At 30.3% G+C, this 20503-nt stretch overlaps 2 protein-coding genes and 1 long non-coding RNA gene across 4 annotated transcripts in view; 1 reads left to right on the top strand and 2 right to left on the bottom strand.

Annotated features, from left to right (window-relative positions):
• The window catches only part of LOC125858013 (uncharacterized), an 11502-nt gene extending 9828 nt beyond the window's left edge, over positions 1 to 1674 (bottom strand). For both annotated transcript variants that reach the window (XR_007445708.1, XM_049537679.1), the window contains exon 1: positions 1523 to 1674. Coding sequence is in view for 1 of the 2 variants with exons in the window: in XM_049537679.1 (XP_049393636.1) it covers positions 1523 to 1526 (4 nt within the window). In the remaining variant the exon portion in view is untranslated. The remainder of the gene's footprint in view (positions 1 to 1522) is intronic.
• Positions 1675 to 11646: 9972 nt separating this feature from the next.
• Positions 11647 to 12466, top strand: LOC125859742 (uncharacterized). Its single transcript, XR_007445785.1, has 2 exons — positions 11647 to 11897; positions 12274 to 12466. It is a non-coding gene; the product is annotated as an uncharacterized LOC125859742 (long non-coding RNA).
• Positions 12467 to 15888: 3422 nt separating this feature from the next.
• Positions 15889 to 19712, bottom strand: LOC125858107 (pre-mRNA-splicing factor SPF27 homolog). The gene is made up of 7 exons (XM_049537790.1): positions 19401 to 19712; positions 19017 to 19192; positions 18159 to 18242; positions 17290 to 17359; positions 17073 to 17206; positions 16932 to 16990; positions 15889 to 16277 (listed from the first exon to the last, which is right to left on the bottom strand). The coding sequence occupies exons 1-6, from the start codon at positions 19632 to 19634 to the stop codon at positions 16933 to 16935; spliced, it is 756 nt and encodes a 251-aa protein (XP_049393747.1). The 5' UTR covers positions 19635 to 19712; the 3' UTR covers positions 15889 to 16277; position 16932.
• Positions 19713 to 20503: the final 791 nt, after the last annotated feature.

The raw sequence follows: 20503 nt of genomic DNA, 5'->3' as shown, positions 1-20503 counted from the left end.
TCAAATATACCCCTCCTCTGTTAGGGCTGCCAAGGTGGACGCCCAATCTTATGTCACTGATATTTTGATGAGGTGGATGCCACATGGCATGTCACCTCACCACCCCAACCCATTTACCACAACCCCTCCATTTTATCTTCCACCACTAGCAAAAGATATACTCCCTCCGTCCCATTTATGTGAGGTAGTTTGACTCAGCACGGAGTTAAAGAAAGAAAGGAAGACTTTTAAAACTTGTGGTCCAAAATGAATGATAAAAATTTGTATGGTTGTAAATCATTTCATTAAAGGTGAAATAGACATTTTATAGTTAAATTATTACTTAATATAGAAACGTGTCCTTTTTCTTTTTGAGATTGACTAAAAAGAAAAGTAAGTCACATAAATTGGGACAGAGGGAGTAGTACATTCAAAAATAATAAATGTCAACAGACAGCCAATCCATGAAAATAGTCTAGCTTCAAAGTTGTGAATGTAGTTTTTATTTCGTAAACTATAAAACAAGAACTTTCAAAAACCCATCATGAAAGAGTTTGTGGGCTATTTTCAATTCTGAAAAGAAGATCTATCCAAAGGTATTCAGTAGGCACTGAGAACCATGGCGCAAGGATATATGATTAAACAACGCCCAGAAAGTTTCAAATAAGAATTCAAATACGTAGAGAAGCAAGGGATATCTAAAGATATAGAAGTATAGCCTTATTACCCTGCAATGATTGTTACACTAGTGATAGACCAAAAATCAACTCCTACTCAAGAAAATTGAAATGCCCTTAAATCTAATACACACACAATAGATACATGGGCCACAAAAAAATAAGAAAAACAGAACATCAAAAGAAGCAATATTGTTATAGAGCATCACTTGAAAGCATAAGAAGCATTCACAAAGCACATCATTGAAATTGTTGCCTACCTCCATCAATTTTATCAGGTTATACAGCTTCATCAGGTTTCCCATCTTCAGCATTAGTCATCACACTATCTTCTGCTGACATTCAAGTACAAGCACAGACAAACACATTCACCGTGTCTCCTTAAAGTAGAAACTCGTAACAAAATCCTAAGTAACTTATTAGCTATATTAACTTCACTTTTACTCACTATATAATAAAGTGTGTAAACTTATACTAGATGAATCAAGCTGCAACACCTTGATGTCTTCTTCAACATTATCTATCACGTAAACAACCAAAAAATTCACCAATCTATTAATCCAACAGAATCCTTCGCAATAATCTCATGAGTAATAATCATCCATAGATAAATCCAAATTGCTCTTGATATAATCTCTACTGTAATTAAAATACACAAATACGTAGCTATAATTTTTTTGCCTATTATGAAGATAGAGCGCATTTCCGAACTCCTTAAACTAAGGCAACTTATTAAGTTTACTTATCGACTTGGAGCATCCAAATTTCACAGAAAATAATCAAGTTCGAATCGAAATTGAACATGTAAAATAAAAAACCCTAGGTCGATTAACGAAGGAAGATCGAAGAATTCACAGAGAACGTACCCATGGCGGTAAGCTGAATAGAGAAGGATTCGGTTAGCAGAGAGGAGCGAAATGCAGAGAGCTGTAGTATTTTAGTAGTAGCGAAGAAGTTTAAACCAAAGTTGGCAACTCCTATATATTTTAGTGAACAAGTTTAAACGCTGTCCGCTCCTGCATTCACCACTTGTGAAAGTTGAAACCAAAATTGGTATGGTTTTTGGGTCCAATACGGAACCAGGCGTGTCAAAATATTGGTTACTAGAGAAAATAAATAAATTTAACTTTTGTATGCTACAAAAATTTGTACAACTAGATTATTTAAAATGTAATTATGTGTAATGTTTTCGTAAGTATAAATGGTGAGATAAAATAATTTTAGAATTAATTAATGCCTCAAAATATAAATTAAGTTAATTTCAATCCCAAAATTATTGTCCTTCGGGTTGGGCATAACGCATCGAAAATTGAATTATCGAATCGATTGAATTTTTTGGTGATTTGGTATTCGGGAGTTAAAGTTTAGAATTAGGTATTTGGGTTCGGTATGAGACGTTAGTACCATTTGGTATTTCCTGAATATCGAATTATTATTTAATGAAGATCATATATTAACATGTCAATTGCTCATTAGTACACGTCCAAAGAGAAAGTTAAAGAAAAAATATAAACAACCCAAACACATATGTCTTTTTGTTGTATTAATTTGATTTTCTTGATGTCTTCTTACTTGTTGATCTTCTCTTATATCGTGTTTTCACATAAAAAAAATAGATATGATTGGAGAAATAATATTAGCTTTGTAATACAATCAGCTACAACTTCAATACGGTATTACCAAATATCGTACCGAACTGAAGTTTAATTTATCGATTACCGAATTATCTAACCGAAATTTAAAGTTTTAATATTTGATATCTACTTTTAACTATCAATTACCAAACCCAAAATTTAAAAATCCCAAATCGAATACCAAACGTCCATCCCTATCCTTCTCCACGTACCAAAATTGCATTAACTTTCTTTTATGTTTACAAAAATGCATTCAGAATTAGAATGCATATGACAGAGAATTCTAGTTTCTTATTCTTCTAGTTCCTTACTATCTAAATTGATATGAACACCTTGAATAGTAGTTGTGTTGAGGATTTAAACTCCATTATGGTAATTTTGTTGTTTTATTTATGATTAACTTTATATATATATTTTCCAACTTGGCCACCACTCACATGTTAGATCATATAGCTAGGCAAAGTTATATAGACAAAAATTATATATGTTAGCTCCAGTGGCGTACGCAGGATTTTTTCTAAGCGGTGTTACTATTAAAGGGACAAGAATGACTCAAGAAGAAAATCAATGAAGGTTTTGCTTTAGGCCTCCAAAAAATTGAGGTCCCATTAATAGTGAATTTTATGAAAATATACTTTTCTTAAAAATATAAAATTTTGATTATTTTTAAAAAATAAAAATAAAATTGTCTACTCTTTTAATTAGATAATATATTTAAATTTTAAATTTAATCATTCACATCTTCATATTATTAAATAAAGTTTTATACAACATTATTCAACATTAAATTGTATTGCAAAATAAATGATTATATTCTTTAAAAAAAATATGAAAAAAGGAACATATGATCTTGTTGGAATGGACCTTGTTGAAGATATTATCTCCTTTTTTGATCATTTGGGTGATATTTTCGAATAGATAATTTTTCCATCAATTGGCAATGAACTTAAATCAATTCCTTCACTTCGTAGATATTTTATTTTTGACTCATTAGCTTGTTCTTCCAAGTTAGTTGAAGCTTGAGTCGTTAAAATTGGCTTTGAACGATTGTAATTTTTTTTAGAATAATACCTCTCTATTAAATTTAGACTAATTTAGACTTGTATGATGTAATCTGCACATTAGTAAATTGCAGATAATTTTAATCAATGAATTCTAAATTTTTTCATTGTAACAAGCANAGAAAGATTAAGAAAAATATATAAATTATATATTAATAAACATTTTTATGTATAAAATAAAATTTTAAAATTACATATATAATGTCGGGTTGGTTTGGTCTCGGGTTGGTTTTTTTTAGTTAAAACCAAACCAACCCAAATATAGTCGGGTTTTTTTTTTCAATACCAAACCAAGCCAAACCAAACCACTAGTCGGGTTTTTTTTTCGGTTTGACTCGGTTCGCGGTTTGGTTCGGTTTGCGGTTCGGTTTTGTACACCCCTAACATGAAGATTCGAGATGCCAATTAACAATGATTGATGAACAAGAAGAGAGAAAATTGAACAAACTCACAAGTCAGAAATATACAAATACAAGGATTGAAGGAGTCAACACTATTTTTATTTAACTATAATTCTAATTGATAAAAGACTCAAAGATTTTGAATGAATTAGAGTGGGTTGATAGGTTTTTAATGAAGGAACCTATTGTTTTCAATTTAAAACAAAAAATTAATAAATTTAAGAAAAGAAAAAAATAAAACGTGAAAAAAAAAAAACATGAACAAAAACGGAGAAAAAAGAAACACCCCCATCGGGGATCAAACTCGAGACCTCGCGCCAAACCTGCAGCGCATTTACCATTTAAGCTGGGACGTTTTGATATAAGCAGTGTCCTTTCAATTGTTTTAAAGCTTATTTTTTATTTTTTTTATATAGGTATATTCGTAAAAAAATTCGACGAAGCCGTGTCACGTGACATACCTTAGGTATAGGTGAATCCTCTCCTAGTTAGCTCAATTATTCATAAGTTATGATATATAAGCAAGATTCAATACTACCTTCATTCTATTTATTATATTCAAACTGTCACAAGTTCTATTCTATAAACAAAAAATATTTATTTATTATATTTGTTAGAATTTGATTATGATGAAAAAGGAAATTTGATACTAACTTCATCCAACCTATTTCGTTCGATTGACTACAAGTTCGGTCAAAATGTAAATATTGTACTACTATGTGTTATTAAACTGATCACAAATTGAAATTACTTTGAAAGACAAAATTCAGCAACAAGCACATTAAATAAACTCACGAGTTCGAAGCTAGACTTCACATGGCCATATGCCCATATCAATGTGTCAATTCTTAATTACCTAATAGGAAAAAGTTACCAACATGCACCTTTAAATAGTCTTAAGGAGACTTATGATAGAAAGGTAAATTTTCATGTAATATTAATAAACCTTGCTATGCATACTAATGATTAACGATAAATGTTACCAAATCGACAAAAAATAGGCAGCATGCACAAGTAATAATCAATTCTAAAAATCACGACCCGAAAGCAAAACTTTAGAATGTCACGTAAGTCGTGTGTGTCTATTTGTTCAATTTTATACAAGTTTAAGTATCTACTTGCGCATATTCAAAGTTGGAAAACATAAATGTGAAATGAAGTCAAGTTAAATGACATATATATTATGTCAAAAAATAAAAATAAAAGAACTTATAACAACAACAAATATATATAACGTCAATAGTATGAATTACGATTATTTTAGTCAAATTGTGGTCATGAATCATGATGATATTTTGTCTACAACTATATTTATGTAGTCTCGACGCTTTAAAAATATCCGATGTGGTTATTTTTTGGTTAAATGTGACGATCAATTTTGCTAGATATGCTTTCCCAAAAAGCTTTAAACGAACCAGCTTATATATAAATTTGTAAACGTAAATGTATTGAATGCAATTGTGGACAATAGCATGCATAATTAGGGCTGAAATTGTTACAACAGTACCAAGCCTAAGCATATTTAATTCTCGCTCGGTTTCATATTAGTTGTCAAAATTATTTTAAAAAAATTCTTAATTTATTTGTTATATTAACAGGTTAAGATGAATTTGATTATTTTTATCCTAATTATTATTAAATGTTGTTGAGATATAGAAACCAAAAAGATGCCTTCATTTCCTTTTGAATATATTTAGTTTTTTAAAATAAAGATATATATGTCCGATTGGTAAGTGTTAGAAATTAGAATGTTATTATGGAGATGATCGAATGAGTCATATTATTTTACGATTTTGAACCAATCTTAACATATGGACTAATTTTTTTAGTTGAGTTAAACTCAATAATGAAATTTCTTAACAATAAAATTAAGTATAGTAATCTTTATAAATATTTAAGACGAAGAGGACACATAATAGGTTTTTTCAAATATTAGGTGAAGTCATGGTTTTCATAAATATGCTGACAAGCTAGCTACAATATGGTCTTGTAAATGTTTTGAATTACACAACTTTACTAAACTGGCTAATAACGCTCAATTAATTAATACTAATACATTACGTCTATATATTCTGTAACAATAAAACTGCAGAACAAAACAATTGATGTGGTTGAATTAATTAAAATTAAGAAGATGTGGATGTGATGTTTCCACACATAAAAGTTTCGACAAAAAATCATAGTACGTTGATTCAACAATGACATATATTTATTCTGTCACACATATTCATGAGAATTGCACATGTGGGTTCTCCTTCTGAGTGTTTGTTGTTATTTCATGTAAAATAATCGATCATATTTTCTTGCCATTGATTTTTTTTTTATATATATATATATAAACGCAAACAAAAAGGATAAAAATGTCCTTAATTAACATTTACTATGATGAAAATCACTAGGTTTTAAATGCTTATGGGCAACTGTTCACTTTTATTTGTCACATTGCATTTTTTGAAAGTTAATTTGACTAATTTTCAAAGTTAAATTAGATTACATTAATTCGATATTTTAAGCAAAAAATGTAGATATTCAAAAACTATAGGAAAATACTATAACTTGCAGTTTTTTGCATATCAATATGATGAAAAAATACATCATAAAATATTAGTCAAAGTTTTTATAGTTTGACTCTAAAAAAAGAAATTATGACAATTTAAAGTGGACGGAGGTAGTATTTGTTAATTCCTCCGTCCAACCATAGTTGTCCACTATACTAAAAATAGTTGTTCAATAAATTTGTCCAATTTAGAAAATCAAGAGATAATTTACCTTTTGTGTTTATTTTACCCTTGCTATTAATATTACTATAACACATTTTTCAAAACATTAAATTTTAAAAATATTTGATAGAATTACTCTATTATTTATTGTTGGGAAAAGGGACGGATTTACCCCCGAACTTTAATAAATGGTACGTATATACCCTCCGTTATACTTTGCGTCCACATAAGTCCCTACCGTCCAATTATAGGTACACATATACCCCTCTCACTAACGGACCCCTAATTTCTTACACGTGTCTTAATCCTATTGAACTACCCGTTTGACCCTTTTTTTTAATCCATAACCCAACTATCCGCCCCATAACCCAATACCCACTAAAAATCGTGCTTTGCTTGCTGTGACTGCTTCTTCAACTCACAACACCATCTCTGTGATTGCCATTACCTCTAATAAATCTAGGACTTGAAAAGCCATTTGCAGATTACTCTTGCTGATGTGGCTGTCATAACTCAAACTTATACAGACTTGACTGGAGGTGCATGCTCAATTGGAGAGCAACCAATAAAAGGTCTCTTGGATCCAAAAGCAATGGCAAGGCAGGCTGTTGGAGAAGCACTCACAAATCTTGTTTGGGCGAAAGTTACATCTCTTTCTGATGTTAAAGCAAGTGGGAATTGGATGTATGCTGCAAAATTAGATGGTGAAGGAGCTGCAATGTATGATGCTGTTGTTGCTCTTTCTGAGGCTATGATTGAACTTGCCAAATGGACTTCTTTGGAAACCTGCGAACAACACACACATTAATTTCCGGAATGCCTCTTGGATTCGACCAAATACTCCTCTTAAATCATCATCGTCTTATCACAACACTTAATAAATTTACCTCTGAGTAAATCATCATCTACTTATCAGTTCAATATCAGTTCGACGAAGACAAGGTGGAATCGACGAAGATAAATTGGAATCGCGGCGGATAGTTGGATACGGGCTACGACTAGGGTTTTGGTGTGTGAGATATGCTGGGACCTCCGACTAGGGAAAAGGGACCCATTTTGGTGTGTTAATTTGGGTGTTTTAATTAGGATTCCTTTTAGAGGAAATTGGGTGGGTATTGGGTTATGGGGCGGATAGTTGGGTTATGGGTTAAAAAAAAGGGTCAAACGGGTAGTTCAATAGAATTAAGACACGTGTAAGAAATTAGGGGTCCGTTAGTGAGAGGGGTATATGTGTACCTATAATTGGACGGCAGGAACTTATGTGGACGCAAAGTATAACGGAGGGCATATACGTACCATTTATTAAAGTTCGGGGGTAAATCCGTCCCTTTTTCCTTTATTGTTTTTGAAGGGATGTGTGTAGGGACAAAGTTAGCCCTTTAGTTATGAGTTTGATAGAATTTTAGTTTATATATGCTAAAAGATTCATTAAGAAACAAAAAAGAGTAACGATTTAGAACTTATAAATTTTAAAATTACTCTATTATTTATTGTTTTTGAAGGGATGTGTGTAGGGACAAAGTTAGCCCTTTAATTATGAGTTTGATAGAATTTTAGTTTATATATGCTAAAAGATTCATTAAGAAACAAAAAAGAGTAACGATTTAGAACTTATAAATTTAAAAATCTTGAGTCTACTTTCGTATTGCACTCAACAATTTATTCATTATCGTGATTGATTAATTTCACATATGTTTTCATTCTTAATTATTGCATTTGTCAGGATTTATTTTAGCTCTTTATACATTATTATTAATAACAGTTTCATGAAAGTGTGTATATATATACCATTGACCATGGTGACAAAGAATATGGAGAAAAGATAACTGATTTATCTTTACCAAAAGTAAAATTAAGAAAAAGGTGAAATTAGACATTGCTATCATAGAAAATGAGAGATAAAGGGAAACACGTACAGAAAAATAATGAGGGGAAAGGGATGGGCTTTAATTACGGTTTGGCGTTGAAGGTAAATAGAAAAATATAGGGGTAGTTTTTTTTGTTTTTTTTTTTTGGGGGGGGGGGGGGGGGGGGGGGGGGGGGAGTGTGCTTTTTTGGATATATAGATTTAATTGAAAATAATATTTGAAAGTTAGGTTATCTTTAAATATGCATTTTACTATGTTGGAAAAAATAGTTGAAGTTTTGTGAGTTTTTTTTTCGTGAAAGTATTAATATTGAAATGTAATATTATTTCATCTAAAAAATTTAAATTATTAAAAAATTATATTTTATTTACTTGATTATATTTTCAATATCTAACAAAGTCTACTTTTGTAAAGAAAAAAAAAACAAGAGGTCACCCTCATGATATTTCTTTTTATTTTGCAAGTCAAATGACATTTTAGTGCATAATCTATGTCCAAATAAGAGATGTTTGGGATGGTGGTAGATATAACCATTTGACAGTACTATTACTACTACTACTACTACTAATGTCTCAATTTAAATAAGTTGAAATCTAAATTCTTATTTCTTTCATTAATCTCATATTAATTATTATATCATTTCAATCTAATAAATAAAAAAAGTTATTTAAAAATAATAAAAGTTTCATATGAGTTTAAAATTTATCCTCAATTAGCTAATATATATACTATTTATAGCCAAGTTTGTATAATTAATATCACCAAGCATCAAAAGGTCTTTTGAGACCATGCTTTCTTCCATGTAATTTTATGTGTATTCTGTTTTCTTTTAATACCTTCACTTATCATAATTTCATACCTATTAATCGATCTACATCTAGGTCCACGCAGAACATGTCCAATAAATATTGGATGTTAATATGGTAAATTCAAAATTTGAATCCGGATTGTTTGTGGGTACCATGCATATATGCAATGAGAAAGATTGATATTTATTCTTCACAAAACCCTAAAACAACTTTAATGGTGAGGAGAGGACAAGGAAATACAGTTGGAAAGGCAATGACACCAAATTTACTTTTGTCATTCCATAATGGTGGACAGACTTTTTTAATACTATAGAGTTAGAGTATTATTTTTCAACACCTCATAGATAGTCAAACTAACGTCAAAAATATATAGTATAGTATAGTAAAAAAAAAAAAGCACATTCCCCTACAAGTGCTATAGGGTGTCTGTAACAAAGACAGGAAGGGAGGTGTAAATTTGTAGGTAACTTTGGGTGACAAGTGCATGTGATATGCATTCAAATATGTGTAAGAGAATCTAATCAATTTTATAAAATCCAAAGGACTATATATACATTGGTTCCCGAGACTCAATAGATATGGGTGCAACCAACAAGGTAAATACTACCACTATACATCTTTAATGAGGGTCATAAAGTGATTTTTTTTTTTTTCAATTTATGTGATAATATAGAAAATATGAGGACAAATAAATTTAGATTTTAGCTCAATTTTCAATTTATATGAAGGTATTGAAAATACAAGGAAAAATAAATTTAGGTTTAAATTTTCTAAAATAAAATTACTTTAATAATATATATTCAAGAGAAGGTGTTATATTGCGTATATTATTTGTGATGATATAGTATCAAATGATGAAATACATTGTAAAACTAACAATATGTTGGTGGTTTGAAAATTAACTTCCAAATCTAACTGGTTCGAGTTGAACAGGAGTAGGAGTACTTGAACTGGAAGTTTAGTGACGTAACATGAGAGACAAATATAGAATGACGAAATACATAGTAAAATTAACAATATGTTGGTGGTTTGAAAATCGACTTTCAAGTCTAAGTGGTTCAAGTTGAGCACGATTAGGAGTACTTGAAGTGGAAGTTTAGTGACATAACATGAGAGACAAATATAGAAGTACTGAGGATTGATACACAAGTTACCTTCAAGAGAGAAAAGTTTAAGTATCTTAATGAATCAATAATTTAAGGAAATAAAGTAATTGATGATGATGTTACATATCAAAATAAAATAAGGTGGATGATCGAAATGAAAGCTCACGTTAGGTGCCCATGTGAAGAATTTGTCGTCGAGACTTAAAAGTAAGTTTTATAGATGATATCTAAACTAGCTATATTGTATGGCATAGTGTTGCCCGGTCAAAAGCAAATACACTTTCACACATCTCTAAGGATGAGAACTTAGGAAAATGAGAATGTTTAAGTGGATATATGTCATATATTAAGAGTGATATGATTAAGAACAAAGATATCCATAGGAATGACCTTTGATATAAACAAGATGAGAGAAGGGAGACTGACATATTTTGAATATATAAAGAGATTAATGTTTTGATGCCTTTGTCATGAGGTGTGAGCAATTGGTTAAAAAATGTCTAAAAGGGTAGAAATAGATCGAAAAAGGACATGACACTTTTGTGACTTAACGAGGACGTGACCCCAAATATAATGATGCGGACATTTGATCGTTGGCTAGTTTTCCTTACCAATATGATGGTACTTTACCATTCTTCTATTACTACAATCACTCGTCGGATTCTTCTGATTCAACTAATATATTATTTATTGTAGTCGTTATATTTTATCTTTATTATTTGAAACATGTCTTTTTCATTATTGTATTTCATTTTCAAATCGACTTTGTATTATTTTACATTTTTACTTGAGCTAAAGGTTTTTTGGAAACAACTTTTTTGTTTTCACCTCCTAAAATCCATTAGCAAATTTACGTTTGATATGTTATTTTTTATAAAATAAAATTTATATATTTAAAAAATATATAAAAAATAACTAAGTTATCATAAATAATGACTCAAAATATTATATTTAAAAATGTGAAAATTATTTAAAAAGAAAAATGATTTAATCCCAGAAATCGTAACACTTTCACATAAATAAAAATATCAAAATTAATACAAATAAGATTATATATAGCCTTAAAATAAGAGTTCAATCCAATTTAATAGATTTAACTCATATTCCTTACATATGCATTTTTGTAAAAATTCAAGTTTCATTATTAATACTTGAAATCGGACATTCTAGAATCCAGAATTTATAAAATTAAAATTTTAAATTCACCTTTAAAAATAATATTTTTTAAAAAATACCATGGTCAATTTCTTCTGTGTGAATGTGATCACCAATATATCCTATAGATGATAGAGTAATAAAGAAAAAACATAAATTAGCCCCAATCCCCAATGTTACTCCATCTCCTATACCACTATATATACAACCCCTCTCCTTCATCATTTCTCACTTCTCTCATTCTTTAGCTCTCTATGAAAGTAAAATTTAGTTTTTTACTTTCAACAAGTTAGGTCATAATTTTTTTTTAAATTCCTCTTTGAAATATATATATATATATAATATAGATCCAAAACTCTTGTGGGTTTTTAACTTGATGTTTTATGTTAGTTTTTTAGGACAAGATTAGGGTTTTTGTACATGTTGACTTGATATATTTTGTGTTATGGGAGTGGAGCTCCTTGAAGTCCAACAGAAGATCTAACAGGTTAGATTGAGCTGCTGACCTATGGATTCCTCAGCCCTATCTATTTATGATTTAACATATAGATAGCTTTGTGGGTTTGCATATGTCAGGAGCTTTATTTTACCCTTTGTTTGATCATTTTTTGGATTGAAGGGAGCTCTACATTCATATCTCCTTACTAGATTTGTACATTTTCTTTCTTCTATGTTATAAAATCTAGTCATATGGTACTTATTTTTATTAGATCTAGTATTAGATTTAATATTCAAGGTATGTAGATCTTATTTCCTATTTCTAGCTACTGTTTAAAATATATATTACTTTGGTTAAATTTTGAAATGTTGTTTACTTTTTAATAATTTTGAGGGTCTGTTTAGATCTGATTTTCCTATTTCAGGCTTCTGAAGAAATGTTGGATTTGGATTTGAAGTCTTTCAGCGCAGCTTTTAACGTTTGTCTAGATTTGAGATGTGGAAGAAAATATTTTAGAAACTGAATTTTTACAGTTGTGTAAATTGGGAAATACTTATTTGTTTTTACTTTGTGTACATATTAGTTTTGTTGAATAAAATAAAGTGAAATCCTTAATATTTTAATCTTTTTTCATTAGGTTTAGTCTAGGCTATTGATAGCCACTTTCTCGATTCTTGATCTTTGTGCAAATTAAAGCTATGTTGCATTAATTAATATTGCGACAGATGTGTGGAAAATCTAGTGTAGGTTCTTTATTTTGAATCTTATCTTGGGAAGATATTTTTATTTGAAATTTGACTAAATAGAGCATTGGTCCTAACTTCAACTTAAGCCTAAAATAGTTTTTACAGGTATAATACAAAGAATAAAGTTGATAAATATTTGTTATTTTATTTATATGTATCAAGTTATGTTAATATTATTTTACTGCCAGCAATTTTTAATAAATTCAATGTGTTGTAAATGTTTATTTTTATTTTTTTGACTTTTAACTAAGCATTTTGATTATTAGAAGTCGTTGCAGGTTCTTTTTAGAATGATTAGAGATGAAATAAGTATAAACATTAATTTTGTTTTGCAGTAAAAATGTTATGTTCATGTCAATTTAAATTCCTCTTGATTTGCTATTGGCAATGTGGTTGGATTTCTCCAATTTGTTTTGAAGTTAAAAACAATCATTTGTTGAAATTATAAACTGTTTGTTTATATAAAATAATTAATTCGTAATAATTTTTTAGTTAATTCATTATAACAAGACAACTGAAAAATAGTAATATATATATATATATTTTTTTTTATTTTAATTATTTTTTTAAAATTTTATTTTTATATTTTTCAACTAAAGCATTAATCCCGGGCTCAAGGTAGCTGCAACAGGAGCTGATATTTATGCCAAAACCTAGCTTTATAAAATAATCAACGCCGATTAAAAAAACGGATTATTAATTGGTTCATAAAAAAATCGAAGCCGACAAGAAAAATTGATTAGTTAGATCAAATTACTATTATATAATTTATTACTAACAAACATATGTTGTTTAACATTCATTTTTATTTTATAACATTATAACTAATCTTGATTTCTTCTACAAGATTCGCACCAAATAAATTAAACCAAAGACAAATTATATATCAAACACTTGTCTATCAAACATCAAATACCACTCTCTCCATTTCATATTAATTGAATTTTTGAGATATTTCACTCTTTAAGAAAAGTAAATTAACATAAATTGAATATAGTTCTTCATTTTTATCCTTATTAATTATTATCAAATTTATTGAAGTCAGCACATTAAAAATCCAAATGAAGGGTAAAATTGGAATAACATTCAAAAAATAGTTTTGAAAATTGTACAATTAAGTTAATTTGAAAAATAAAAAATACCTCAAAAATTTAATTAATATAGAACTAAGGGAGTATTAACAATTGCTTTCTCCGTTCACAATTTGATAGTATTTAAAAATTTATCACTATTTACTTCACTTTTAACATATAAAGCTGAAATAATTAAATTTTCCTATTTTATCCTAACATTAATAATATATTTTCCAAATCATTAGTTAACTTGAAACTATACATATTGTAAAATATTAATCAATAAACTTTTAATAATCATACAAAATTTCAAAGTGAGCAGTAAAATCGAACAGAGTGCTATATGCCGTATTATCACAAACAAGATAACCCTCGCTTCATTTTTCAGTTCATTCTCTTTTCTTTTTTTTTAGAAAAATTACAGAAATTCCACCTTTTCATTTACTTATTACTATTATCCCCTATAAGTTTTATAAATTTCCAAAATCCCTCATTTTCGCGTATTAGATTAGTGTATTTCGCGCATCAGATTAATGTATCAGCGCTTATATTATTGTATCTCTCGAATCAGATTAGTGTATCATGTATAAAATGTAATGCATCTTACTTAACGATTAATGTATCTCGCGCATCAGATTAATGTATTAGCGCTTATATTATTGTATTCGTTTGAGAGATTTCTGTAATTATAAACTTTTAAGGGGTAGATTGTAATTTTGCTTTAAAAGCATGTGATTTCTGTAATTTGCCCTTTTATTTTCATCTTCGTCTCGTCTGTAGTGATTTTAAAAAATAATTATCTAAATTTATTTATCATTTTAAAATGTAATTATTATTTTATCATATAAATTTATTCATCTTTGTCTTGTCTGTAGTAAAGTAGTAATTATTTTTGAAGATTACATATACTTTTGAATTATAGAAAACTAATGATACATAAATAAAGTTGAAATTTAATTAAGCGATGTTATATTTTAATACTTAAATGAGGCTATTTAAGAAGATTACATATTCTTCCAGTCTTCTTAATTAATGTTTAATTATGAATCGTATAAAAAAAACACGACAAATAATTTAATTAGGAGGGAATACAAAACACTTATTTTTAGTGATAGAGTACTCATAAGAGTCTGTTTGGATTGACTTAAAAGTTCGTCAAACCTATTTTAAGACATTTTTAGCTTTTGAAAGTGTTTGACAAAAATTAAAAATAACTTTAAAATGATTTTTAAAAAAGTTAAAAATAGATACTTACCTACTTTTCATCTTTTAACTTAAAATTTAATAAACTTTAATTTTTAAAAATTACATCTTTTAAATTAAGCCAAACGGGCTCTAAGTCTCACCAATCCTAATTCCTATGAGCATGGGAACCATATATATTCTCAATCTGAAGGTCACAAATCCTACTTGAATGGTGCCAATTTTTTGTCCCTTTTGCTTGATACGTTCCAACTATTTTTCTTTCTAAAAAGAAAAGAATTAAAAGTGGATCCTCAAACTTCTTTTTAAAATTATTCATATTTGGGCATCTTTTGATTGTGCCTAACAGTTGTAATTAGGAGTCTCTCAGGTGCTTCACCGCTTGTAATAGCGTATTTTACATTATGAGGTTGTTTCTCCCTTAACCAAAGCTATAGGATTTGAGTCCTGAGTATAGAAAAATCCTTGGTAGGAGTACTTCCCCTGAATGGTGCCTATGCAGCGTGAATCCAGGATAGACGGGCGGGTACTCAACACCGGATGGAAAACCAAATAATAATAATAAAAAATTACATTATTAGTTCAATAAATTTAACTTGTATCAAAATATCTTTGCCTATATAAAGAGATAATAAATTTGAATGTTGTTGTTCCTGTTGAGTTATGAAGATGAATTTATTACGTAAATCCCTTTATACATACGAAATTAAGTTGGTGAGTCTCTATTAGAGTTTAATGCGTGACTGGAATCCTACCAAACGTCGTGTAAATTCGAGTTAATGTGAACCTGAACCACCCAACTTATTTAATTGCTTTTTCATGGGCTAATTTTGCTACTCCTTGTTATATCTGGTCTGGTAACGACTCATTTGCTTTTAGCAATAGAACTGTCAAAACACTCATTTGCTTTTAGCAATAATATATATATTATGCTCCCATTATAGAAGTCTATGATTCCGTTCTTCCCGCGGATGGCGTTACAGATTGCAAAACAAAAACATATTGGGAGTCCAGAGAAAAGCAAAAACAAATTTTGTAGATTCAAGGAAGAGAGAAGGCCTTGCTTTGTCTCCTTTTCTCATTCAACAAAAAGGAATCCAGGGGGGGGGGAATAAGAAGACAAACATTAACATCACCGATTAACTATTCATATAATTAGAGCTGTTACCAAGATAAGGAAATGAACATGTGCACAAGAACTGGGAGATACAGAGGCAAGCAGTGAGGTTTTCCCGCACTGGACGCATTCCATAGCAGGATTGTAAAGCAACGCCTAACAGAATATCGCCAACAAAAGACATGGTCAAACCTCGTCACACCGACCTAAAGCAAGGACTTCAAACCTTTGACCAACTTCTCCATCTAAGTCCAGCAGCAGCAAATCTTCATGATTAATGGACCTACACCTACATATTTTCACAATATTAATCTGACAATTCTCACACATCTTTGAAATCGACAAGAGAAGAAGGAAACATTGCCTACAGCCTTCGTGATTCAACATAACCCCCCCAGCCAAACCCAAATCTAATAGTATTGTCTTCCTCCACAAGGTTTTATAAGACCTAGTATATGCAACCTGAATTTTGCTAAGAAACACGATTCCAGGAATCTATTTTTTCATGTTTGGAAATGGAAGAAAAATGATGGGAATTTTTATTTTTGAAAATTTGCTACAATTTTTTTTTAGGAAATTAAAAAGGTCAGAACATTGTAGATCATAGTTTTTTTTTTCTTTTTGACAAGTGAAATCATAGTCCACTCTTATCGCCTTTTTTTTCACTTCGGCCAATTAATATTTTAAAGCTTAGAGAGTTGAACATCTCTTTTTCTTATCTTCCCTTTCATCTCACACAATTGATTCTTAAACTTACAGAATTATAATTTTTTATTTCTATTCTGCACTCCCTGTATACTTTACATTCATTTCAACCATCTAATTCATTCTCTATTTCCTTCAACCTAAATCACCCTTATATCTCCCCCTACATGTTAATATCATTGATAACTAATCCAGTAGATAGAAACTAATCATTACAGAATAATAGAAACATCAGTACCTCATAATTCTGCATACAGCACTTTGCCATTCTCAACACTAGCCTCCAAATTCCAGCCCCTGCCGTAAAAGAGGTTAATATCTTATAAACTAGCCTATCGAAACCAGAAAAGGCGTATATGATATGCAGTACAAAACAGACCTCTCTTGAGCCTCCTTCTTCAGTTGTTCTCTGTGGTCTTGTAGTTCCCCACATGCAGATTGAATTTCTATATTTTTCAGACAGAGCTCTCTCCATTGCATGGACAACGCATTGAGCTCATATGCAGTAGTTTGCTGTTATGCAATGGAGAACAAATCAATAAGAACAATGTAAATCACTACAGAAATAGATCAGTAGTGACAGAAGATACTTATACCTGATGATACTTCCTCTCCCTGTTTGCTGTTTCTATCATTTCATTCAGTTCAGCAGCTTGTGATTGCATTCTGCAGCAAATTAGTTTGATATCAGCCATGGAAGGGATGCAGCAATACCAGAGAGAAAGGACGATCAAATCACGTTCTTTTTGTAAGAGACATAATAATACTGTGCAGAACTGGTTCCAGATGTGTAAAAACAGTGATAAATACTTCTCCCTTTTGAATCACAACTGCACCACCAGTGAAGAAGGGGAATTGTTTGATCATATCATATTCTTTTTATTTCACCAAATAATAGAGTATGTCCTTGCTTATTTTGATGCAAAAGTATTTACTCTAGAATCCAAGTCCAAAATAGTTACTATAGTCTTCAAGGTCATTTTGTCCAAAGCCTGAAAACTTATTTTATCATTTTCAATCTAATATCTATTACTCCCTTTTTTCCATTTTTTATGGTATTCATTCCTCTTTAGTCTGTTCCAAAAAGAATTAACACAGGCTATCGTTGGAAACTCTTTTAACTTTAAACTTAGCATTTTCTCTTGATTGATATGTTCTTGTAACCAAATGTCATGACATGTTTAAGATAACAAGTTCTGAGGGTATTTCAGTATGTGCAAAAAGTTTTCTTTCTTTCTTTGACCCAGTCCAAGCACGCACTGTCATACAAAATGACAGAGGGAGAATGTAAAATCATGTCAAGGCAGAAATGGCAGAAATGGCAGAAATAGCAGTACATTGTTAAAGATGACTGGATGAGATAGCTGAACAATAACAACTACGCCTTTGTCATCAGCAAATTGTTAAATAAGGATGCGATAGCAGAGCACCATGAAAAATATAAAATTAGAAAAAGAAAAAGAACCTGGCAAGAAATGCCTCCAATCGTTGATTGTACAGCTTCCACACATCAGGACCATGCTTTGACATTAGATCCAGATTTTCTAGCCTATAGAATATCAAGGTTAACTTTTGGTTACAGAAGCAATAAGCACAGTTGTGCACAACAAAAAAGGGGAATTTTTTTAACCATAATATATCGAAGGCATGAATGTTTCAGTAGCAAAGTACTAGATGCCTCCATATACAGGTAGGACATTGTGATGTAAAAAGAATTATTCCTGATTAACAAAAGCTAAGTAAAAAACTTTGGTAACAAAGTGACACAAAATTCACAAGTCTTCTGTTAGGATATGACCTGCTGAAGCTGATAGCCTGATAGTATATACAAGTTTTCCGGAATCCTATTTCATTGAAATATATACAAACACACTCCCCAACACATGACAAATAGTACTATGTTTCCCCACATGTCGTGCAGGCTTTTGGATTTGACATAGAAGCCAAAACAAACACAATGCTTTTTGTTAAATTATTTGGAAAATGCATCATGTAATCACCATATATTAGCTATTCCTTTGAAGAAGTACTCTTTTATCATGCTTCACTGCAACATCTATTTTATTAAACCTTGTAGCCTTACAGACTTCATTTCTTTTGAATTTAAAGATAATTGAGGATACAAAAAGTTTCTTCCTACCAATAAGGGCTATTAACTATCATGTGCCATATCTAGATTTTACACATATATATACTAATTGTTAGACAAATACTTTGATTATAGAAAAAGAGAGCATAAACTGAGAACCATGAGTATGCAATTAGCAAAGGGAACTCTCACAAATACTACCTCTAGTTTCACCACTGGATACAGGTAGCCTACCTGATTACTTGATGCTGCAGTAAACGCTGAGCTTTTTGAAGGGATTGCTTCCATGCAGTTTCATCATTGCGTTTGTTCACAGGCGGCACCTCAAGTCCATATCGTGAAGTATCTATTTGTACTGGAGGTTTTCCAGCTCTCACCCGCTCATATTCCCTCGCAAGCATAGGATGATTCTAAAACAAATTCATTCATCAGACGAGCAAAAACCATGGCCTCATCAAGCAGTTACCAAATCAATACAATTTAAAACAAAGTAGCAATTTTAATCCTTCAATAAAGCTAATTCTTATAGAAATTGATGAGTACTTCAAAAAATGGAACCCTAGAATTCACATAGAAAATAGTTGAAGAGCATAAGTATTGGCAAGTATAGATTGAAACCTCGAAGTTGAATTTACGAAGAGGAGGGAGATTTTTGAGGAAATCGGAAGGTTTTTTGGAGCTGCGGCGCATCTCCTCTTCGACCAAACGGTCCACCTCTTCTTTCACGTTGGGATCACCGTAGTCGTCATCAATGTACGGCAAAGCATCTATCACTTCCGCACTACTAGACACTGCCGGACGATACTCCGGCGGGGCCTCTAGCATCAAAATGTCACCGTCTTTTGTCGCCATTATTGCTCGGACCTTCTTACCGATGTGTAATAAGCCAGCAGCGAGTACTAGCCCTGACGGAGGAAGGAGTAATGTTCATTACTTTTTCATTTTATAGGTTATCGTTCTTTTCCCATTTTACCCTTGTAAATATACCAACTCCTCAATAGCGCGTGTTTTTTCTATCTTTTCGGTCCTTTGTTCGCTTTTGCTTCGCCATAAATAGATCTTCATTTTTATTTTTAATGTATTGATTATTTATTTTCTTAATTACTTTTCAATATGTAATAACTTTGTTTGTGTTTTTAGTTGTGATAAAATTTAACACAATTCTTAAAAAAATTATTAAAGAATGTTATTTGATCAATATATTTCTTATTAATTCTTTAATCTTTTATCTGTATATGTGCCTCTTAATTCTAGAATAATTAATGTCAAGGGCAAAGTTGAAAAAAGATAGTAATTAATTCTCTCTTGATTGTTTAAATTGACAACTATTTTGATACAAGTATTTATAGTATATGTGACAACTAAAAGGAACAGAGAGAGTACTAAATCAATCATTATTTTCTTATGAATGTGTCAAATTCAAATTTGATAAGTAAAAGTGAACAAAATGAATATTTTTTATTATTCTCATATAACATTGTTAGAAGATGAAAAAATTACGCTATATAAAGTGAAAATGAGTTGTAAGAATTTATATGATCCATTTTCTTTCTACAAAAGAAATAGCAATTGTCATAAGTCGCTTCCAAATGAAAGTATAGATTAGCTAAACACTATAATTGCACCTCTATTCGTCTAGATTATTGAATAATAAAACTAAAATAAACTACTACGTATAGCTGCTAGGTGCCTAATACCTTATCGCAAAGCATAAAGATTGG

This window comes from Solanum stenotomum, chromosome 3 (genome assembly GCF_019186545.1).
Source record: "Solanum stenotomum isolate F172 chromosome 3, ASM1918654v1, whole genome shotgun sequence".
Lineage (NCBI taxonomy): Eukaryota > Viridiplantae > Streptophyta > Magnoliopsida > Solanales > Solanaceae > Solanum > Solanum stenotomum.
The sequence above is the reverse complement of the archived record's forward strand: the minus strand, read 5'-3'. Positions and strand labels throughout refer to the sequence as shown.